A 25756-nucleotide genomic window follows, 5' to 3' on the forward strand; every position below is an offset into this window, starting at 1 on the left:
TTATGTCGAGTTCCTGGATGTAACAGGACACCAAAGGCTGTTCATTTGGGAATAGATTTCCTTCTCAAGTACATTTTATTGTCAGATTCATGAAAAATTACTACCTAGTTAGATAATGTATTGCCATGAGTATTTGTAACTTCATTTATAACCCATCAAATAAGTTTTATTTACAAAAATATACATCTAGAACTGATCTGTGATATGTGCCTATAACATAGTGCTTTAAAACATATATCAACATACTCATAATAATCACTTTTAGTCTCAGTGGCTGGGACAGAACATTATGCCACAATTTACACAAGCTCCAAATGATTTAATTTCATTATAAGATTGTCAGAGGTTTTTCACTACATTCACTATTATCGGGACACCATATATCACATTTGTGTCATAATTTGGATGTGCATGTTGTAAATGTAATTAATGTACATTTCTGAAAAGCAAATACATTTTTATCTGTCTTTTCAATTTTTATCCATTCACCTTGTTTTATAACATTAAACAAAACAGATAAACTAACATTTATATTTGCTTATGAAAACACCTCTTGACATGGACATCAAAAAATGGGCTGGTGTCCATTCCAAATGAGACTTAAGATAGAAATTGTGATGCATTACAAAATGTTTTTGGTAGTTATGACCTTGTTTAAGGGACTTTTCAATAGATACAATTTATGTTTCATATAGCACACAAAATTGGAGATTGGAGAAGTCCTGTTGTGTTGCTCCAAATCAATGATTATCTTGAGAACATCTTAACAGATTTTGTTCATATTTTCCTTGTAGTATCATGATATCAAGTTCTAGCTATCACTATGCATTACAGACAGTTTCTACTCTAAATCATGTAAATCAAATGTGTCATATTCTGATCGTCTATATATAAATATAGTCTAAGATGTGTCCTGGGAATATTTTCAATGATGAACACAAACATCAACCTGGGCAATTCAAATGAGTTCAGGTTGTGACCAAATGATTTTAATAGTGACTAATTAAAGAGTTGAAATATTGGTTAAGTCGAGATATCTGTAACAATCAGCCCGTGTTGGTTTTGTATCAACAGAACAGTGACTGTGGAAAAATACTTTCATTTCATTAGTACCAGCCTTTAGGAATTAATGCTGTTGTGGAAATGCTAACTACAGCAGCTGGTTGTAATTAAGATTGATGAAAACATTTTGATGCAGATTTCCATTGTCTTTATAGCAGAGATGATCCATGTTTAGTTTAGCTGTGATCTCCACATTCTCTTGATTTTAATTGCTATGGATTTCCTTCAAAGCCTTCCCTGTGTTTACTGCATTTGCCATTGATTTGCAGACAAAATGTGCGTGCGTACTAGTAGTGTTTCATAAATAATGTTTACACTCTCTGATGTATACAAGAAAATTGGGATTGAGTTGATTTTATGATAGAATTAGAAATGATGAAAGATGTAGACTGATGTTTAAATATTTTGAGTTGTCAGCATTTGTCTGCAGTCTGTTTAAATTAGTATCATTCTGTAGACTTTCATTTGAAATATTTGAATTGGTGTACAAAATTTCTGCCATTGGTATTTCATCTTTGTTACCTGAATCTAGCTTATTACTGTTAAGATATAAAAACCTTGATCTCCCGTTACCCTACGAACTTAATTAGTCCAACAAAGGGAACCTGAGGAAACAATATTTTTGCATTGTGTCCTTTTATTCTGCCACAATCCACAGGAGTAATCATGGAAACTTGGTATACAAGTTCATCGTTGTGTGACTATGTCATGGATCAAAAGTAGGTCACTCTGACCTACATTTTGACCTTTGACCTACATCAATTGACAGTTTGTGCTTTGGCTTCTATCTACACAACTGGTCACAAAAATGTTCTACTCAGGATATTGCTTTACCTTGGCAAGACAGTGAGTTGTGTATCAAAAGGTCCCTCTATTTGACCTTGCACCTACTTCATGTAAAAGGTTTGTCCATTTGTTTTGATGTGCTGGTACATAGGGGACTGGAATTTAGCATTGCCTTGTTTTTTGTGTCTTCCCTGAACATTTGGACATTTTCAAGGAAGCAATGTTGATTCCTGATCACCCTTCTACATACCTTTGTCAAACTTTTGTGATCTCTGGCAGACTGCTGTCTTGTTCTTGTAATGTCATTGAAACTACAATCATGTTTGAATGATCAGTATAAACACTATAGTAACTAAAATTTAATTTCATATCAAAGTATTTAAGTTAATTAATTGTTGTTCATGCCATTGCCTTTTAGACTTGTCATTATTTTTGTTACACAAAAGTGAATTATTTGTTTTCTGTTTCAGATTCCCTTGACAGTAGTGTCAGCAGTGCTTCTGGTTGTATATCATCAGGAACCGGGGGTATGATGTCGTCAAATTTATCAATGAATTCCATGTCGGTGAATTCACCACCGGACATAAAACCTGACCTGTCCCAGTTAAACATGGCATCCCCACCCGGGTCCTACTTCAGTTATAGCTCGGGCATGCAGTCCATGTCATCATCATCACAACCTTCCCCACCATTGATGCATTCGCCAGGAATGCACTCGCCCTCATCGTCTGTTACCTCCCCTTCCATGATGTCATTGGGATCCCCTGGGTCAGTGTCTTCACCGCCCAATCCACACATGCCACACACAACGCTCAGCAGCAAACACATCTGTGCAATATGTGGAGATCGGGCGTCAGGAAAACACTATGGTGTTTATAGGTGAGTTTATCATAACTGAATATCCCACAATACTACATGAATAATAATTTGTAATAGGTGTCCTATTAAGTTATATACTCAACTTGAATGTTGACATTCATAACACGCATGAAATGTATGTTGATGTGATTTAGATAAAATGCAATGATGTTATTTACTTGAGTTTTGTGTTCTACTTCAAAGTTTAAGTTCGAGTAGTTTAACCTTGTTTACATATCAAATTGAAGAATCTTCCTCAGATATTTTCAGTTCAATGCAGGGACTGCAATCCAATATGGCTGACATTCAAATGTTTGCTTCAAACGAAAAGCTTTGTAACATTCAGTCACCAACATTTCTTGTTATTGTTTGAGAGTTTACATGAAATTATTCAGGTATACGGGTATACACACATTTATACTAGCTTCTTTTTAGTATGTCACATATATAATGCACGCCCCATGCTCAGTTACATTACTGATGCGCATGCATGAACATAACCAAATTTAGATGGGTAAGATGACTTACAGGATCATGGTGACCTATTATGATCACCTTCATCCAGCATTGTTCGTCCATTAACAATTAACATTTTCAACTTCTTCTCAAAGACTCCTGAACCGATTTCAGTGAAAGTTTGCAGAAACCTTCCCTGGCCAAACATGAAACAAAATAATGAATTATTGTCCCCACACCATGGGGGCCTGAGGGGCGTGGCCAAAAGAGTCAGATTGACTTACATTTTCAAAAAATCTTCTTCTCAACACTCAGGTATGATAGAATCAAATGCTCTTCTAGGATGGAAGCATCTTGAATTACTTTAATTACCAAAATGGCTCTCACACTTCTTCCTGGAGAGGGGGTTAACTTTACTATAATACTTATAGAAAAATTGTATTTTTGAGCATAACCTTGTTTATTTCCCAGTGGAAATAATTTTTGTAAGATATTTTAGTATAGGATGACAGTTTTGATGGTATGCATATATTGACACTAGCCTGCTATCATCAATGTCATATTTTGTTTTCATGACACTTGAAAGCCACTTTACCTTTAATCATTATTTTCAATATTGCTTATCTCATGTGACCGTAAAGGTCACTAGGCCTCTTGTTTTTAATAACATGGTTTGCATGTATTGTAATGGTTTTGTTTTTCTCTCATAAGTTTTATTTTATACGTGGTATGAAAGTTCATTTGTGAACATAGTGGTACCAGAGGTTGGATACCAGGTAGTCTGTCTATAACATGTATTAAAAACTAAAATGATCCTGACCAAGTGTAGTTACTCTTTGAGTCAGTCTGAAACCCAATATGGCCACCATGGCCATCTTGATCAACACATTTTAAAACTTCTTCTTGATTTCACTTGTGCCATGAAGTTAAACTTCAGTTAAACTGAAATGAGGAGTATTTTTGTGCCTCAATTGGTAAATATTCTGACTACTATCACTGCTGCAGTTATATCCTATAAATGTCCATAGGCTTCTTGTTTGATAGTCCACAAGTCAAATGCTGCAAAAAGTGCTCCTTTTTTCCTCTATCCAGTAAATCATTGACCATCCTGTAAACAGTTTAACCACATTTGGAGCAATACAGCAGACCCTATTATCACTTGCTTCACACCAGATCTCAATGAACAATTAATTTTCATTTGAAAATCTTATCATATATTGTTTATCGGTTTTTATTAGTTTTATATATAACACATTTCACAATAGATCGCAATGTAGGACAAAAGCCAAGTTGCAGATAGTCTTCCATGTTCTCACAGCAGCTTCATATTGATCATTTTAAATCCAGATTAAAAATACTGATTTCTACTGTGATCGTTTACAAAGTTCTTTTCCGAAGCAATTGATTTAAAGTAAGTTTAAAAAAATTGTAGAATGTACGAAAACACTCGGAATGAAAAATTGAAAAAAAAAATGAAAAATTGAAAATTGTACTGACAGTTAATGTGTCGAATTTCAGTTCTGCATTCAAAACTTTTTTCAAAATACATTGATAAGTCTTAGGGTCATGATATTCGACCAAAAGCAATGTTGTATTGAAGGATTATCAAGTTCTTATGCAGTATTTCAGCAAAATCTGAAGCTACCTCCATGTCCTCAGTTGATCATTAGTCACAAATTGGACACCTGACATGTAACTGGACTATATTTCTTGTTGCAGTTGTGAAGGATGTAAAGGTTTCTTCAAAAGAACAGTACGGAAGGATCTTACATACGCTTGCAGAGACGATCGGAATTGTGTAATAGATAAACGTCAAAGAAACAGATGCCAGTACTGCCGATATATGAAATGTTTGGCAATGGGCATGAAACGAGAAGGTATTTTAAGTGTTTCATATTGTGTTATATATTACTCGCTGCTTTACTTTGTTATTGATAAGCTCAGGTGTTTTGTTTTCTTGCTTGCTATTTTGTTGCACAAATTATATTTTCATTAATGTTTAATCTTGCAAAACATACTGTGTTCTAAGAGGTGGTGTTGAAGTGCAGTGTTGCCTGACCGTTCTGTTTTGTTTTAGTGTTTTGTTTTTTGTTTAAGTAATGATAGATCTCCCTTTCAAAAGGCCTATTTTGGTGTTTGTAGATACCTATGAGACACTTGGCATGTTAATAGCTAAATTTGATGAAGTACATAACAGACATTAATCTGGATCGTTTTTTTTTTATTAAATCAGGAAGGATAAACATCAGACATCTAAATACATATTCTCAGACTTTATATATCAATGACAGTACTTTTTCTAGGCGTCAGACTTTATATGTCAATGACAGTACTTTTTCCAGGCATCGGACTTTATATATCAATGACAGTACTTTTTCCAGGCATCGGACTTTATATATCAATGACAGTACTTTTTCCAGGCATCACACTTTATATATCAATGACAGTACTTTTTCCAGGCATCGGACTTTATATGTCAATGACAGTACTTTTTCCAGGCATCGGACTTTATATATCAATGACAGTACTTTTTCCAGGCATCGGACTTTATATGTCAATGACAGTACTTTTTCCAGGCATCACACTTTATATATCAATGACAGTACTTTTTCCAGGCATCGGACTTTATATGTCAATGACAGTACTTTTTCCAGGCATCGGACATTATATATCAATGACAGTACTTTTTCCAGGCATCGGACTTTATATGTCAATGACAGTACTTTTTCCAGGCATCACACTTTATATATCAATGACAGTACTTTTTCCAGGCATCGGACTTTATATGTCAATGACAGTACTTTTTCCAGGCATCACACTTTATATGTCAATGACAGTACTTTTTCCAGGCATCGGACTTTATATGTCAATGACAGTACTTTTTCCAGGCATCGGACTTTATATGTCAATGACAGCACTTTTTCCAGGCATCGGACTTTATATGTCAATGACAGTACTTTTTCCAGGCATCGGACTTTATATATCAATGACAGTACTTTTTCCAGGCATCGGACTTTATATGTCAATGACAGTACTTTTTCCAGGCATCGGACTTTATATATCAATGACAGTACTTTTTCCAGGCATCGGACTTTATATATCAATGACAGTACTTTTTCCAGGCATCGGACTTTATATATCAATGACAGTACTTTTTCCAGGCATCACACTTTATATATCAATGACTGTACTTTTTCAAGGCATCAGACTTTATATGTCAATGACAGTACTTTTTCCAGGCATCGGACTTTATATATCAAAAGACAGTACTTTTTCCAGGCATCGGACTTTATATATCAATGACAGTACTTTTTCCAGGCATCGGACTTTATATATCAATGACAGTACTTTTTCAAGGCATCAGACTTTATATATCAATGACAGTACTTTTTCAAGTCATCAGACTTTATATATCAATGACAGTACTTTTTCAAGTCATCAGACTTTATATGTCAATGACAGTACTTTTTCCAGGCATCAGACTTTATATGTCAATGACAGTACTTTTTCCAGGCATCAGACTGGGTATGTTAATGAGCATGTTATTTCCAGTCATTGGACTTTGTTTATGAACAAACATACTATTTCTAGGCATCAGACTGTATGGCCGTGCTATTATTAGGCACCAGACTGTATGGCCATGCTATTTCCAGACATCAGACTGTGTATGGCCATGCTATTTCCAGACATCAGACTGTGTATGGCCATGCTATTTCCAGACATCAGACTGTGTATGGCCATGCTATTTCCAGACAATGGCAATGCTATTTCCAGATATCAGACTGTGTATGGCCATGCTATTTCCAGACATCAGACTGTGTATGGCCATGCTATTTCCAGACATCAGACTGTGTATGGCCATGCTATTTCCAGACATCAGACTGTATGGCCATGTTATTTCCAGACATCAGACTGTGTATGTTTATGACCAAAATATTTCCATGCTGTTGTGCATACAAATCTGTTTTTAGTATTCAACAGTTCCGATTCCCTTCAAATTTCTTTGCTCATTTTAAGATATTAAAGAAGCTAGAATGTGCGGAAATGGCATCATATTTCAAGTATGTAATTAGAGGTAAAGTAAAGGGGACTTAAAGTTGGCAGCTCGGAAGCATTGTGGGCACACCATGAATATAGAAATGCTGGTACGCTACTTAATTGAAAATGACTTATTATTCTCAAGTCTGCTGTGAGATTGCTTCCTGTGTTGAGGCAATCTGCATGTTCCGTAATACCAGTACATGGCAATAGCAATTATGTAAGTGCTTCCTGATTTGATTAGGGTCCATACAAAATGGGATAAACACTTGGACCATTTGTACTTGTTAAACATATAGTGTATTTATTCCATGTGACTGAGATAAGTCACATACATCGTATAACTTTTCCATGATAGACAATTATCTTCATTCTTTGATTTAGAGTAAGAAATGCAGAAAACACTAGATACATAGCTGTAAATGTATCCAAATGCAGATTTGGTTATGGAATATTTAAAGTTCCACTTGGGTAAAGAGAAAAGGAAAGAAAAAATAAAGGGGACATATGTATGGTCAGCCATATATAATGTGTTGTCTGATGCAGGGAGGCATTAGTTTGTCTTTTGAGTTACTTTAGGTCTTGCTGTCTGGATTAATCCAGGATAAATGTTTTTTAATTAGAAAGAAATTATCAATTTGGCAATGATAAATAAGTTAAGACAATGTTGACAATATAATGATATGATTGTAATCAAAAAGTAAATTTATTCAGAATTAACCATGATTGTTTAGATATAGGTGTACGTTGCAAATTTATTATGAAACTGACGTCAGAAATGGCTTGCAGTTACTTGAAAAATAACTCTTGTTTTTTAATGTTTACATGTAATGTCAGGTTTATGTTATAAATACACTAGATATGGTTGGTCACACATACCTTACATAAAGATTCTAACACCCATCTGTCAGAATAGAAAGCACAATTGATTTACCAGAGCTTCCTCTGTCAAAGCATATGATGTATTCTGTTATTGGAACTATTGATTTATTTGGGTTGTAGAGGTAGGTGTCTGAACTTTCTTGTTAGACTGTACAGCCACTAGACTGGTACTGTTGACTTAGTAAAGTAGGAGTTGAAGGACAAGATGGATGACTTTTCTTCTGCAATATATATTATGTAAATATTTAATAAACATGTCCTGTGGGATAAACCTACAGGTACATCTGGTAAAGGAAATACAAGATACTGTATATAGTGTTAAGTTCCACTTGTTGTCAAGTAGCTGCCTTATCAAGGACAAAGAAACTGCTAGTCTGGTACAAAACAAAGCCGACAGATATTCCAGGATGTTCCATATCATTATTTATTCATAGTTTAAAAATATCTCTTTAAAGATTCACAATGATGATGTAATATTTTGTATCATAAACAAATGGGGGAAGTAGGATGTACCTTTATAATGAGGAAGTAGGATGGAACTTTTGTTATGAGGAAGTAGGATGGACATTTAAGTAATGAGGAAGTAGGATGGACATTTAAGTAATGAGGAAGTAGGATGGACATTAAATTATGAGGAAGTAGGATGGACATTTAAGTAATGAGGAAGTAGGATGGACATTTAAGTAATGAGGAAGTAGGATGGACATTTAAGTAATGAGGAAGTAGGATGGACATTTAAGTAATGAGGAAGTAGGATGGACATTTAAGTAACCAGGAAGTTGGATGGATGGACATTTAAGTAACAAGGAAGTAGGATGGACATTTAAGTAATGAGGAAGTAGGATGGACATTTAAGTAACTAGGAAGTGGGATGGACATTTAAGTAACAAGGAAGTAGGATGGACATTTAAGTAACCAGAACGTAGGATGGATATTTAAGAAATGAGGAAGTAGGATGGACATTTAAGTAATGAGGAAGTAGGATGGACATTTGAGTAATGAGGAAGTGGAATGGACATGTAAGTAATGAGGAAGTAGGATGGACATTTAAGTAATGAGGAAGTTGGGTGGACATTTAAGTGATGAGGATGTAGGATGGACATTTGAATAATGAGGAAGTGGAATGGACATGTAAGTAATGAGGAAGTAGGATGGACATTTAAGTAATGAGGAAGTTGGGTGGACATTTAAGTGATGAGGATGTAGGATGGACATTGAAGTGATGAGGATGTAGGATGGACCATTTTCTATTCATTTTCTTTTGATTTGACTTGGCCTTTTATTTAGTGTTATGATGAGTACTTAATCAGGTACTCTGTATGTTAACTGTTGTGTTGTACATTTTATTTATCGCGGTGCTAACAAGTAACACTATTCACTCGGTATTTAATAAACAATAGATAATATACAGTTATAGCAAGTTGATTTCTTGTTCTTCAGCAAAACTTCTTTACTTTTTGTACAAATAATCTTTTGATAATTTTGAATATTAAAACTGTACTTCAAAGATATCAGTTGCTTAGTATCTGTAAAATAGCCTCTTTTGAAATACATGTTTAAAAGGAGGGAAAATACAGCATTTGAAATTTGTTCCTTCAAATCTTTAAAGAACAAGAGACTAACTTTTTGCTTAAATTATTTTTTCAATCAAGGGTCAAGGCAACTAAATCCTTTCCCATCACCTAAGATAAAGAGGCAGTTAATTTGGTGACATACACACACTATAAAGTAATTGAATCAGTCTCATGAATAGGAAAGGCTCATAAAACATGTTAAAATATATATGAATTATTTCTATATCATCAAAAGGATACCTTATTTTGAGATGCTTTCAATTGGCACTCATCTGTTTTCCTCTAAAAATCTTCAGGAATGAATACAATTTATCATAATGTAAACATAAATTTGGCAACATCTGAAATATTTGTATTTCTTTTAACAGCAATAAATTCCTCCCCCTCCTCTGGCAGTAGTATTAGTGGCCTTGACCCAAATGAAGGTATCTATATATAAATAACCTTAAGTGATTTGGTATCTACTGCACTAATATGTAACAGCTTTATATAATATTGATTTCTATAAAAAGTTACGAGACAACTTACTAACATAAATATTTTGGGAAATCATAAGTTGAATAGCTGTTAAATGAATTACCCTTCATTTCAGAACTGATGCAAAAATAAAATAATAAGTTATCAAATCAGACAAGACAAACAATAGATAGATACAAATGTATATGAAAACTACAGTCCTTGCTGTTTGGAAACTTTCAGCTTCTTAGTCAGATTTCAAAAGGAAAGTTAGATTAACTTAATACCACCCCATTGTTCAATTAGGAAAAAAACCACGGAAAATTTGAAGTTACATCTATGGTTTTTATAAGAAATGATTTTGAAATAAAATGTCCATGTTTTCATAATAAATTGTTATCAATAAGTTAGGATGATGTTTTCTTCTTTAGATTTAAAGATTTGTCACTAGTTATATCGATTGTTCGATGATGGGTAAAAATAAATTTTGGAAAATGAATTGTCATAGGATCAAGTTAGGTTATTCTTGGTATTCTGTGGTATCAAGGGTGGATCAGAACAAGTCAACTTAGTGATTACAGCTTGCCTTGCAGCTGTCCAAGAGGAAAGACAACGAGTAAAGGAGAAGGGTGAAGGCGAGGTGGAGAGTACCAGTAGTGCTAATTCTGACATGCCTGTGGAGAAAGTTCTGGATGCAGAGCTGTCTGTTGACCCCAAACTGGACACTTACATAGACACACAGGTAAGCCATGGATATTGTATACCTATGTGAATACTGAAAAACAGGCAAATGACAGATACAGTACACATTAGACAAATGACAATATAGACTCACAAGTGTGACACAGATAATGCATACCAATGGTAATACTAAGAATGAAACAAATGAAAGTATAGACACGCTGAGAAGTGGATACTTGCACAGACACACAGAGAGATGATTGTGTGAACAAAACACTTGTAGACACACAGACAGATGATTGTGTATACACAACAGTTGTCCAGACACACAGACAGATGATTGTGTATACACAACACTTGTACAGACAACAAATTTGATTGTAAAGACATGACAGTTGTACAGACACACAGAAGGATGATTGTGTAGACACAACAGTTGTGCAGACACATACAGGGATGATTGTGTAGACACAACACTTGTACAGACAGATGATTGTGTAGACACAACACTTGTGCAGACACACAGACAGATGATTGTGTAGACACAACACTTGTCCAGACACACAGACAGATGATTGTGTAGACACAACACTTGTGCAGACACACAGACAGATGATTGTGTAGACACAACACTTGTACAGACACACAGACAGATGATTGTGTAGACACAACACTTGTGCAGACACACAGACAGATGATTGTGTAGACACAACAGTTGTACAGACAGACAGATTATTGTGTAGACACAACACTTGTCCAGACACACAGACAGATGATTGTGTAGACACAACACTTGTCCAGACACACAGACAGATGATTGTGTAGACACAACAGTTGTACAGACAGACAGATGATTGTGTAGACACAACAGTTGTACAGACAGACAGATGATTGTGTAGACACAACACTTGTGCAGACACACAGACAGATGATTGTGTAGACACAACACTTGTGCAGACACACAGACAGATGATTGTGTACACTGGCTGTCACCAACAAAAGGCAGACATTGTTAAGACTACTTTGTTTGACCAACTTCATCAAAAACATTGGAGGTGTGTGGTGGATATAGAAATCTTCATTTAACATAGCAAGGAACATAAAATGTAAATAAGTGTAAACGAGATGGGTTTAGTGAGTCTTCAAGTTTGGAAGCTGTCAGTACTGTACAATTGCATTTCCAAGGTGTGATTGAAATTTGAGGCTATTGCCTTCATAAATAACTTGAGAAGTGGGTTTGTGCGGTAGATATTAATTATGTACAACAGTAAGTGAGGGTTAACATTCAAGAAGAAGGGCTTTTGTGAGCATGGTGTGATAAAACATGGTCATTGCACAGCTCTAGCTATAATGGTCAGTCGAATGTTTATGTACTCGAATCTTCACTTAGGTAGTAGATGGGTTATTTTTAGAGCTTCAAAACAAATGTGAACACCAAAGAAGCTGTGTCTTGAAGGGAGAAGGAATTGTCTTTATGCAGCAAACCGGTATTTGTGGTTGGTTAACCAAGATCAATACCACATTTACTGAAGCCTGTTAATTATTGATGGACGAATTTTAAGCCCTGATCATAGGATGAAGAAAAATCCCTCCCTGGAAAAATTGTGCAATATGTAGCAACCTTGGTTGAAGATGTGATAGTATTGAAAGCTGTGTAAGAGAATACTGACAGTTAAGGCACCAACTGGTTACTAATTCAACAAGCATCAGTGAAGCAAATCTTTATATATTTCTTTCTGCCAGAATTTGCACAATTATTCTCACCAAATAATTGTGTAACTTAATTGAGAGCATGTAAAATAGGAAATTAGATTTCATTTATATATAGTATACATCCTGACAAAGTTGATGTTAGTTTGGAACAACTTCCTACCTCCACATAGAATGCAATAGAGAAAAAAAAAAGATCGGTTTCAACAGACCTGGATTCATGAACCACATACTCAGTTTGGGTAGTATATATGTCTTAGAGATAAGCCACCAGATATGTGAATATTATAACTAACAAAAAGCAAAATGGTTAGCTTAGTCAAAACTCATCGTGAAGAAAGGGAAATAAATCTCATTTATCTCGACTTTTAAGGTTGTAACTACTATATCGTGGCATGGTAAAGCACTAGCTGCATATATTCTAATACTCTGTGCTATATTTTGGAATTAAACAGATGTCCATTGTTGACAAGTCTCTGACATTGTATTTCATAATATTAAAGGCAAGTTTAATCCATATTTTATAGAAATGTATTGTAATGCAAATCATTTATATCTGAAAATTTCATACTTTCAATTGACATGCATACATACAGTAAGTGTTAAATGATGAAATTGATCTTTGTGAATGAAAATAGTTCTGTTATAATGATATAAACAAGTACTTGATGTTGATGTTAAAATTTTTTATGTAATTTTGACATTCCAGAAAGATCCAGTGACAAATATCTGCCAGGCTGCTGACAAACAGTTATTTACATTGGTGGCATGGGCTCGGAGAATACCACACTTCACAGAACTCCCCTTGGAAGATCAGGTTATCCTTTTACGAGCTGGTATGTTCTAAAAGCTTTACTCCATACCAAATTTGTTCTTTGGATAGAATACTTTAGGGTTGTCCCAAGTACCCAGATAAGGTTAAGGATGGAGGAGTAACCGGGGTTGAGATTGTGTACCCCAGGATGTTCCGTCTTCCATCTTTCCCAAAATATATTGCCATGCAAAGTATCATTTATTCATTGTTTTGTTCTGTTGTCCACTTTTTGTCTGTACTTCTCACAACTCATCCACAACAGCCATGTTCTTCACCATGTTGTATGGATAACCATGACGCTGTTTGAATGCGATTACTTCCTGTTGTTGCACTTAAGCGAGTCAGATTTCGTGTACACATCAACACAAACTTACAATAAGCTCTCCTGGGCCACAGTTGGTTTTTAATGACTTTTAAACGCACGTGACATTGAAAATGAGTGCTATGGCATCTGTCTTGGATATCTTGCCATCAGTTTTTTTTCTGGACGTTAAGTTTAAAGTGGCAGGACTTCCATTAATTAGTCCTGAGAGGAATGTCCATACCTTATCCAAATAGGCTGTTTGCTTCGTTACCAAAATTTTGTAATCATCCCAAACAGTCTTTTTCATTACAAGACTTTAACCAATGAATTATGTACAGTACAAAGAAGGCCCTAACAGAACATTTTCATAGCAATGGCAAATTTTGACACAGTAGAAAACAAGTTTTGTCAAAAGCTCTTGTTTCTTCTACATCCAGAAAGTAGTTCAGCTTGTCTGTGTCAGATGTGCATCGGTATTTTTCTGTTAGATTCAAAAAATGTTCCTGTTGTTTAACACATTAATGCTTCAGTATGTAAACTAAGTATGTTGCTTTCGCATCTTAAGCAGAGAGATTAATTCAAATTTTTCTGGTTGCAACCATTAGTCACAGAAGTGAATAATAAAGAAAACTGAATTTGAATCCTAACATTCCCGTATTATTTGATGCTGCTGTGTTACAGGCTGGAATGAATTGTTGATTGCTGCATTTTCCCATCGCTCTATTGTGGTGAAAGACGGTATACTGCTGGCCACAGGACTACATGTTCATCGAAGCAGTGCACATCAGGCGGGTGTTGGTACTATCTTTGATCGAGTTCTCACAGAACTTGTTGCAAAGATGAGAGAAATGAAAATGGACAAGACAGAGTTAGGCTGTCTAAGAGCTATTGTGCTGTTTAATCCAGGTGTGTAAGAATTCTAATCAGCAGTATCTATATTATAGACCTTGGTTGATTTTAAAGAGGTTTTGTAGCTGTTACCCAACCTCTGGTTGACACTCTATCAAAGTTGTGATATTGATCCGATTCATTCAGTAAAACTCAAATAATGAGTTCATATCGTGAATTCAGATATAATACATAATGATTTACATTGCTGTAGTTACAACTTACAAGCTAATCAAAATAAAAAAGGAAACTCAACAACACGAAGACTTTAGTGAAATTGCCGACATGTTTTGACCGCTATGCGGCCATCAGGAGCACATAGCGGTCGAAACATGTCGGCAATTTCACTAAAGTCTTCGTGTTGTTGAGTTTCCTTTTTCATTTTGATTGTTTTATTAGTAAGGAACTCTATCGAATCCCTAGGATCCGACTGAAGATACTACCGCAAAGTTCTACATTAGGAGTGTTGGATCACCCATTATTTATTAACTTACAAGCTATTAACGCTGATCTGCTGTCTTTTCAGATGCTAAAGGTTTGTCAGCCATACAGGAAGTAGAGGCTCTAAGAGAAAAGGTTTATGCGTCATTGGAGGAATATTCAAAAACACGTTACCCAGATGAACCTGGGAGGTTTGCTAAGCTGTTACTTAGACTTCCTGCACTGAGGAGTATTGGACTTAAGTGCCTAGAACACTTGTTCTTCTTCAAATTAATTGGTGATACACCAATAGACACTTTCCTGATGGAAATGTTGGAAAGTCCAAGCATAGGCACGTGACACCTGGGTGGACGGAGGGAGGGGTGTCGTCACACCTAGTAATTGATGGAAGGAGATTGATGTAAGATGTAACCAGGCCTGGACTGTGGCAGTGTCTTATGTGTTCCAGGTGTAAACCCTTCATTTGTAATATGGCATAGCCCTGCATCAATTGAAACATGAACAGTATATAGTATGTATATATATAAATATATGAAAATCCATTTTATGTTGGTGTTGATTATAGTAGCAAGTCACTGTGGCCATCATACAAGACATCAGCATTTACCTGGTGTGAAAGAATCGTTTTCCCATTTGGTCTATTTTTAATGATTTCTCCAAGCTGTTTTAGATTTATTACCATTTCTATTGACATGCCAGGGAAATGTTGTTTTGAACATCGTTAAAGCTTTTAGTTTGTGGTAATCATGTAAAGTATCAAACACGGTGTACCATTCACTTATTTTAGGTGAATTTCATTGATTTAAATGTAAAATCCCAATGCAGTGAAGGTATGGTTCTATGTTTCTAGTAATTTCCTTCACATTAAATGGTGGTAGATTTTGGAATTTTTTTTCTGAGAAATGTAAATATTGGAATAAATGGCACTTGGAAGAATCTTCTCATATTTTTGAAGGAAATTTAAATCATGGAAATTGAATTTGATATTAGCTGTTTATAACAAAATAGAGCTGTCAAGTCTTGAATGTTATTGTAACTTGTTTATGTTAACAAATATTTTTGTTTGAACACAGAAAACCTTACTGCTGCCACATGTTTTAATTTGATGACTTGTTGTAGTGATTGCATGTATGAATATGTTACATACCAGCATGAAATCATGATCCTAGAAACATGAGCACATGAAGCGACATTTCAGTTCATTTATATTATTATGATATTAATATCATTCAGATCATCATTAACTAAAAAGACTATCTGATGCAATAAAGGTAATTTTAAACACCAATATTGACACCAATATTGAAGAATTTCCGTCTTATAAACCACCAAGAAATGGCAATAAACTAGGTATGACTGTGGCAGCCTTTTCTTAACCATTCCCCTCCACCCCCCCTAAAATAAATTTTGTCTTTTACTGGAAAATACTGATTTCGTGAAAATATAAATCAACGAATGAACATTCTTGTATTGAAATACCTTCCAGGATATTGAGATGTCAACATCAATCATGACTGTTTATATGTTTTATCATGTTAGGGACATGTTAATGACAGATTAGTTAACACTCCTCCTGTATTTAATGATTTAAGGGAGTATGTGACATTTAGTAGTATCAGTTGGTAATTCAGTTTATTGATATGCTTGTTTATTTCAAGGAACTTTGTGCACAAAACCAGTTCAATGTACCTATTCACTAAAATCACATCTTTATTGGATTATTGATGTGAATATAGTGAATGTCTTTCAATTAACTGCCATCGGGTGGGGATACTGGGAGCAGAGTTGGTTCTTGTTAATTTCTCTCATGAGTTTCTTTCATCACATACACATGTAACATAAAATAGGGGCTTCAACATATTTACATTAAGCTTAACCTTAAATTAAAATTTTGAAAACAAAAACAAACCTGTAGATGATCAACAGACAACTGCTTTAGTCAAAGAAATTTATCATGTCTGTCATTATACAGAGTCAGAATTTTATTTTTCACTTTCACTTAGGTTTCCATGGCAATTTATTTCAAAGCAGATTGATAATTTAAGACTATAATATTGATAGTGTGTTCACGCACATGTATACCTGGGCCATCATAAGTGTTCAATGGTATCATGTGTTAGGTTGTTCTGTCACCAAGTATCAAGGCAGCTATACACCAGGTGACGATATCCTGTAAAACAGAGGGAAACATATCACACTGATAGTAAAAATCCATGAAAGGCTAGTGTCTCTGACCAAGGTAAAATGTAAGCTGTTTAATTACCAGCATTTATTTTCTTCAACTAGGTATTTGTTAGTGAGGAATCTACTTTGGATTTTGTTGAATATTTGTGTTATATGAACATTTAAAGTGCTAACTTAATATACGAATATATATATATAGCTATTGCTGAAAGTTTTATATATACATAGGTAATTTGGTGAATACCATTGTTAGTAAGTTACTGTTGCAGTATTTTTCGTGATTTTTAAAGGTTGCAATTCCTGTTCTACAATAAGTATTCAACATTTTGAAATGGTCAAGTTTCAGAATTCAGATTTGCATATGTTGACAGATGTTTGGCACTCTAGATGAAAAACTCTGTGGTTTTTGTATTTGGATGATCATACATTGTTTTTAGGGTTTTAGAGATAAACATTGCCGCATTTATTGTTTGGTCTGTAGTTTTACATGATAGCCACAAAGGCACTGCAAGGATTGAGCTACACACTTACTATGTATTTGATGTCAATTTTACTGGAAGTAAAGTTTTGGGATATACTTTTTCTGGACAGCATTCAAAGAAAGAAAAAAGCTTACAAAACTACTTTTATATTTTCTTTTAAAATACTGGAGTTGCAGTTCTGCATTTTCTGTTTCGGTAATTTCTTGCAATGTCCTGCCTCATCTATGTGCCTGTTCTTTTACAACTGCCCTGCTGTTTAAAAAAGCAATTTAAAGGCTTACAGCTCCTGGAACAATTTTGCATATGATTGCATGTTTTCTGTTAAATTAATGTCATTTTTTGACACAAGATATAATGTCAGTAATTCATTAACAACAAATTTGTGATGGAGGAGTAGTATTGTTTTAAAAATCCAATCTAAATTAAGGGAAAAGATGGAGATGTAAGATAGTGACTAAACCAGTGGTTAGCTTATGCAGTATTTAGTACAAACCTATCACCTTGTTAACTTGTTTCAGAGTAAGTATTGTTTGATCAAATTGTATGAATGAGTGCCCTGTCCATCATGTATGAATAAAACATGATCTTGGTTACTTGGAAAAAAATAGGGCATATCTGTAAGGAAGTGGTGATAGCCTCACGGTCTGTCACAGGAGTGTATGTACCACTCCAGGATGTGAGGCTATCTCATCATAAGTGCTAGACTTTTTCTGTGATGTATTTCAGTGTTTTGTTTGTATAGATTAAAAGTGCTGTTTTCTTCGTGTATTGCTGGATGTGTTATGTAAATACTGTAGCTGTATATAAGTAGAAATGGTCGACATGTTGCACAAGGGAAGAATCGACCAACCTTTACACGTTCACACCTGTATTGTGAATCAGTGGATGGCAGGGTCACATCACAAGCACTCTGTATTATTGTTGGGGATTCATTTGTTTACATTTTAAAATATCCTCCACTCACATTTGTTTCAGTAATGACTTGGGAGAGAAACTTGTATGTTCAGTAATGAAAACTGTGATTTTACATGTTTTGTATTGGTAAGCAGTTTGAGCAAAGATTTAATATTAAAAATTTGGACATTAAAAGAAATGAGGTAAATGGATGTTTTCTGAAGTTGGGTATGGGATGGGGGTAATGAAGAACTACAGGAGCTGGCCTATTTGTATGATGATTGTAACAGAATTATACAGGGGGACGGATGTTCCTTGCATTTGATACTCTTGATCTGTATTTACAGGCTTTATTACATGGCAAGATTTATTTGGAAGTTCTATGTATTAACACAAGATGATTTGTATAATTTTCATGTAAAATATTTTTATGTAATTCGGTTTTCTTTTTTTAATGTTTTCAATATAATAGATTCTTAAATATTTTGACTTTATCACTGCTATTTTTTTAATTGACTCGTGTTGATATGGCGGTCTTGTAATGGGACATAGAGCCACATATTTTAATTCCTGCATACTACAAAACAAGGTGTCTGTGAATGTGGCCCACGTGTTGATGAACTATATATAAGGACTTGTTTGGTCCTGATAGCAACTGCAGCTTCTCACATTTGGCTGCATATGGTATATGCCTTTCACAATGAAATAAATAAAAGATAACTATGGAAAGATGTTATGTTTTTGTGTTTTGCTTTTTTCATGCTTTTACCATCATGCTTATACCATGGCAGACGACCATCATTTTGTGTTGAAAGAAAGAGAAACAAAATTCAGTTTATGTTGCATTCAGTGGGGCCCCAAAAAAGGGACATGGAGATAAACCTTTATAAGAGTGCTTTCACTCTTGAAGTCTGGTATCGTAGCATTAAGTGGACTTAATATTATACAATACAGAGAGCAATAGATGAAGTGCAATCAAGCGTAAATCTCCAAACTGAAATAGGTGGTGAACACCTTACTGAACAACATAGCAGAGGACACAACTACAACACCACATAAAAGTCCATTTCTCAGCCTCCTGATGATGAACATGCACTGTCATGGGTAGAGAACATGGAATCCTGAACCATGATCTCCACCAGTGGTGTGAGATCAAACTTTTTGAACAGCTTCAGAATATTTGGGATGTCCCCAGCTGGCAGATAGACCCTGGCTTATTAGAATTACTTCTTTCACTTCTGGTCCATCATCATAATCATCATTCATCATCAGCAGGTAGAAAACTTTCAGGTACGGTCTTTTGTCGTCTGTCCTAAAACGATACTAGTTATCACTATAAGGATAAGGATAGGATGGATCATTCTCAAATTCCAAATCACTTTTGTCTCTATAGCTGTGCTTGTCTATTTCGGAACTGATAAGAAAAAAAATAAAATGACCCGACAGGTAGCCATCTTGAATTTTGACATTAATGGTTTGTTATTGGAATTTTTTGAAAACTACCTGATGGATCAAAGCACCTAAGATAAATGAAGGAAAGAGATTAAACTCACGAAGACGTAATATTTCGTTATTCTAAGATTGTGGGCGTCAACATATCTTGTTTAACTCGCCTGGACTTCAGAATCACTGTCCCATCAACATAAACAGAATCCAGTCTCGTGTGGACACAGTGACAGGGTTTATAAGGGGAAGGGATGTAAATTAATGGAGTTTGACCGTACATCCTGGAGTGATGGTCTGTGGGTTTAAACGGGTGTCTGGAGGTAGGGGTGGCTGATCCGAGTAAGGAAAACGGATGTCTGGAGGTAGGGGTGGCTGATCTGAGTAAGGAAAATGGATGCCTGGAGGTAGGGTTGGCTGATCTGAGTAAGGAAAACGGATGTCTAGGTGTAGGGTTGGCTGATCCGAGTAAGGAAAACGGATGTCTGGAGGTAGGGGTGGCTGATCCGAGTAAGGAAAACGGATATGTAGATGAAGGGGTGGCTGATCCAAGTAAGGAAAACGGATGTGTAGATGTAGGGGTGGCTGATCCGAGTAAGGAAAACGGATGTGTAGATGTAGGGGTGGCTGATCCGAGTAAGGAAAACGGATGTTTATATAAGTTTACACTGTGTCCGATACACTGTGTGATCTTACACTGGTTTGATACGTAAATTTATGAAGAAGTTCTATTATTTTTTTCATTTACATGCCGAAATTAAAAAAAAAAAATGTTGACGAGTTTCCCAAATTTTCATATCAAATGCAAACGAATTCAGATTCCTTATATCATATGGTCTATTTTTTAAGCAAAGATGGTAGATTTCCTACGTCAAACTTTAAGTTATGTCCGCTGGCTGTTTTCTCCATTGTTACGTCCAAGTATATTCTGTGAATGTGTGACGTCATTTAATTGTCTAAAGTGAAATCCAAATAAGCTACATTGCACATGCAAAGATATTCAATAAACAAGAAGGCAATCACGGTAAAACAGATTGTTTTGCAATAGTGGCGTGGGATGATTCCTTTCCTCCAAACTGATGTTTGTCTTCCTGACTTGGAAGAGCTCAATATCCTGATTTTACCGCTTCCGTCCAATCGTGACAGATGTTGCCATATTACATGTATAATCAGCTCGTTTCTTTAGTTTCTTTTAAAATGGTCAAATTCTAATTTGGGTAAACGTGAGAGTATAAAGCTGTCTTCAATTCAAACTCAAAAGATTGAAACATGAACAAGGATATGACCCAACCCGGATAACGTCTCTAAGAAAGATCAATTCGACAGAGCAATTTTCGTCTTATGCTGTAGACAATCAAATATACACTGAGACGAACTCTTATGACCATTACTAAGAAAATGCTAATCGAGATATCACAAAAACACAAAAAATTATTTCCAATAAATCGTGACCAAGTTATCTGCCAAGTAATAAACTCCATCATGTATACATGTTTATTTATCGTGGGTGATTGTCGTCGACTGATGGAAGATTCTTAAAAAAAAAGTGAAAACTTCGCCAAGGAAAACAGTTGTTAAGTCTTATATTACTGGTTGGGCAAGATTGTCTCCGTTTTGGATACCGAGGCACAAAGAATGATAACTCAATTAACACAGTGTTTCGGGAGAGCGCTAAATATGAAGAAAGGGATTGTATAGAAGAATATCGGACAGTCTTATGACAAGACTTCTATCAAATACTGATAGGATTATAACCCAAACAACTCGTCTAAAGCTTACGACAAGGATTTATAGGTTTGCATTAGTTAAGGGCTTGATTCGAAAGTTCTAAGGAACGAAGCGAAGACAAGAACATACACATATTAAATGTTATAACGACATAGTTGAGTTCGTCATTAAGGACAGAGGGCTAGATTTCCGCGTATTTAATCTAAACAAACTGAACCTCCTAAACAGCCCAATATCTTCAGACAATTCGGTTTAAATCTTTCATATAATAAGTGTGTATATATATATGAAAATATAAAAGAATGATAGAATTTAACGTGTCGTCGATGTTAAACTACGAAATGTCATGAACATACTTTTCCCGAATTTCCTGTGGTGAAATTTTTATCTCTAACTTGATGTCGATATCTTCGAAAGTATTGAACAGCATATTAATTGGATTTCAACCTATTCCACTGTATTCACATCATTCACAACGAGTAAGTACTGTGGACGCGATAATTAACAAGTTTTGTTTTGTTTTTTTTTTTTTTAGAGAAAGACGACTAGATTAGACGATTAGATTTTTGTATTAGAGTCAAGTCAATTGAATGAAATGACAAACCCAAGACGAACCGTAACATTTTCAATCTGACCATCATCTATTAACACGTGTGCACAGCGTTCATTCTATTTTTACAACTCGTTTGTCACCGTTCAGCAAGTGTGATCGTTCTTAGGTGGCGGGGATTTTTTATCATTTTTGTCAATAATCAAGACGGTGGAAAAAGTAATATTCTATGTTGACGCTAACTAATTAAGGTCGATTTTACACTGGTTTAATAAATATGATGACAGCATCCCCCAAAATGTACAGAAATAATAATAAAAAGGATTCTTTTCTTAAATAGGTTTTAGTCGTTCCGGATTTTCATGTTTTCTTCGGTCCGGAATTAAATGATGTATCATGACTTCCGTTGTTTCGGTTGTTGTAATCCAAAATGGCGGCCACCTAGCAATGTTTCGTGGGACTTGCAAAACTACGAGTTTTTCTGCAAACTATGAGTTCAGCAGCGCAAGTATTAAGGTGATTTTAGGAATATTAGAAACTTACGTGTACATTCAAAACATATTTATTTCAGCGTAGCTCATGAATATTGTCTAAAAGCCATATTAGGGAATATGTTAGAGTGTCCCCACCATGTTATCAATGACTTTGCTGGAGCACATTCGTCAAGTCAATGGGGAAAAACAACATTTCACTTACAAACGTTTGTAAACAGTGATGATTTCCGTCACCGCTTGTTCCGTCATACTTTGTCATGTAATCCTTTGGTCACTGTTCCTTCATTAATGTTTCAATGTTACTTGTAGGTAGATTGCAAATAGTTCGGAACATTTTTTCTAATTTCTTCTTCTCGTTCTGTGTTCTTCTTGTTCCATTCCATGTTTCCGATAAAAAAAAATCAGAGATTTGTTTTCCTGTAGATGTCCAGAGGGAGATATGTGATGATAATGTGTGTAGATTCAATATGTAGTGTCAGGTGTTAAGCGAACATGCACGGCTAGTTGAACATGTTGGTTTGTTAATATGAGATCTTTTTTGCTCGCATGACTTTTCGTATTAAAAGGTGTCATCCTGCCATCAATAGTCAGGGTTCTGTTGATGTGTAAAATTCATATTCTTTATATGTGCCACTGGTAATGAACACAACAATATTCAATATATTACAGGATTCACACAAAATCACACCAGATACTTATGTTCCAGGTGTTTTCACACATATTTTGTAATAGGCACAGTATCATGGTAAATGACAGCGCCCTCACATATACTATACCCTCCCCCTAACCACAATTAGGCCCTGAAACACAATAACTACTAATCATATAAAATCACCTACATTAGCTCATGTACACCTGGCATGTATCAGTATTGATAAAGAATGCAATTACCAACATATTGAACGGGAAAACAAAAATAAATGTTAAACTTGTTAACCATATTAAATAATTATTCATATTAGACAAGCCTTCTTCTAATAAAATGTCATCATATAGGTTGTCACAGTAGGATGTTACATGTGGTCATGTTCATGCTAGAATTCTTTTATTCGAATGCACCAATAGACAAATGAGCTGAACTAGAGTGTTGACACTATATGAACTTTGTGGAGTAAATGTGTCTTTCAATATTCATGACATAAGCTAGAGATGTGCAGGACTCTATGAAAATACTACAAGATATGGTGTCTGGAAACAAGCAGTTTATTTATTTGACTTAATGTCACAAAGACTGAATTACTACTATAGGTCTCTTGTGCTTGTTTTGTTTCATTTTATAAATTTTGGGAAAAGGAATATATTGGCCTGTCTGTTTTTATGTAGTTCATTATTATATTATTTAAATCTTAAAACACTACTTATTACTATTAATGAATTTTTATGGTGTCATACTTGTTTTAAATGGCATAACATTACAATAGAGATCTTGTTAGTTCAGTTATGAATTGACATAATCCTGTGAATAGATATTTCTTTCTCAATCAAGGTATTGATATTATTTATTGTGTGATGTTAATATGGGATAAGCTTTTCCTTTCCATTCCAGACAAGCAGAAGCTCTCAAAGCAAGTGTATCAGGTAAGTACTCAGCTGTTAATCATAGGTATACTATGTAGCAGTAACCAAGGTGGCTGTGAATTATACAGTGTCTAGTTATCATATCCTTTACTGTAAAAAAGAAAAACAAAAAGATATGTTACTTTGATAATCATTATTATCATATGTGTTGTATTTTACTGAATAATCAAATATTTTTCACTATACATGAACTTTGATACACTGTACAACAATTATTTTTATCCATTATTTGACCCTGGAATAACTGTCCTATCCTGTCCTCCTCTGATGTGTCTGATAATGTGCTATTTGTCATGTGCTATCAGGGTTTTCAATAAGAGCCGGTCGCCGGCCAATTTGATCGGCTACTTTGATCATTTGGCCGCCTACACCAATCCAGTTCCGTAATAATGTTTCGTATACGACTACACGTACACGGCAGGCCAGCCTCCTACTTTCACTACACAGCCTACTACTAACCAAATTATGGAAAACCCTGTGATATTTATGATTACCTTAACTCACAGTTTTATAGTTACTCTATGTATTATTGTTCAAAAATGTTTATATTTTTACAAGATTCAAACAAAGGTATATCAGAAACATGGGTGGCCAGACAGAGGTTGGAAGATCTGTACAAGAAACTGCTGTTGATGGACTTGGAGTATGCTCTTGATAAGAAAGTAGAGCAAGACCTGTGAGTACACTTAACTTTTGTGATAAGAAAATGGTTTCTGAATTTTCAGAGTTTTACTTTGTCTTTTTGCTACCAAGAGACTGTAGGTATCAAAGAGCAATTAAAAGTGATGTTATATATGTATATAGAGTGACTGATTTATGCTTGAATATTACTTTCTCTGTGAAAGTACATATATCTATATCAATATAAGAACCCTATGTAATTAGATAAATACCTGGAACAATATACCTTTAAAAACATTCACCATAGCTGCTGTCTTTGGCTAATACTGTGTTTGTTACCTGTTAAGAACCGTTAATTATCCAATTAGCCAAGCCTTTCATGCTTGTTAAGTCAGGCACCTGTGTGAATTTGTTTACATAAGGTAATTAAATATGTTAGGGTCATGATGATTGTGGTTTCCTAGTTATCAATGGATCAAACCACAACTGTTTCATCACAGTAACCAGTAATCAATTAATCTTTCTGTAGAAAACCTTTTTTTTTTTTTTTTAAATCTGACCCGAGTGCGCGCTATACATGCAAATTTACAGTATTCGTGGTGATATATCGTTGAATGATCTTTAATGTCGAAAAAGAGTTTAGGGATTGATGTCTAAGAAAGTACTAATTTACTTTTTATTTCAGATGGAACCATGCTTTTAAAAATCACATCAACAGTTTACAGTCACAAACTAAAGACAAACAGGTATGTATAAAAAAGGTGTACGTAAAATGTGTGATAAATGAACAGGAAGTCAGCTTCAGTTTATAATTCAACACAGAACTGATGGC

General features: G+C 35.0%; 2 protein-coding genes across 6 annotated transcripts in view; both read left to right on the top strand.

Annotated features, from left to right (window-relative positions):
• The window catches only part of LOC132558526 (retinoic acid receptor RXR-like), a 45438-nt gene extending 26196 nt beyond the window's left edge, over positions 1–19242 (top strand). For 3 of the 5 annotated variants that reach the window (XM_060223098.1, XM_060223102.1, XM_060223100.1), the window contains exons 2-7: positions 2319–2727; positions 4882–5039; positions 10694–10854; positions 13213–13339; positions 14303–14527; positions 15036–19242. In XM_060223098.1, coding sequence (XP_060079081.1) covers positions 2319–2727; positions 4882–5039; positions 10694–10854; positions 13213–13339; positions 14303–14527; positions 15036–15289 — 1334 coding nt within the window. In that variant the 3' untranslated portion in view covers positions 15290–19242. The remainder of the gene's footprint in view (positions 1–2318; positions 2728–4881; positions 5040–10693; positions 10855–13212; positions 13340–14302; positions 14528–15035) is intronic. The other 2 variants (XM_060223099.1, XM_060223101.1) reach the window with 1 other exon arrangement.
• A 3422-nt stretch (positions 19243–22664) lies between these two features.
• The window catches only part of LOC132558517 (nonsense-mediated mRNA decay factor SMG7-like), a 42964-nt gene continuing 39872 nt past the window's right edge, over positions 22665–25756 (top strand). Inside the window, exons 1-4 of the mRNA XM_060223085.1 lie at positions 22665–22747; positions 24272–24303; positions 24862–24979; positions 25610–25670. Of these exons, the coding sequence (XP_060079068.1) occupies positions 22722–22747; positions 24272–24303; positions 24862–24979; positions 25610–25670 (237 nt within the window). The 5' untranslated portion in view covers positions 22665–22721. The remainder of the gene's footprint in view (positions 22748–24271; positions 24304–24861; positions 24980–25609; positions 25671–25756) is intronic.

This window comes from Ylistrum balloti, unplaced genomic scaffold, assembly GCF_031769215.1.
Source record: "Ylistrum balloti isolate Yb309-2 unplaced genomic scaffold, AGI_CSIRO_Ybal_v1 Utg370794, whole genome shotgun sequence".
In the NCBI taxonomy this organism is placed as follows: Eukaryota; Metazoa; Mollusca; class Bivalvia; order Pectinida; family Pectinidae; genus Ylistrum; species Ylistrum balloti.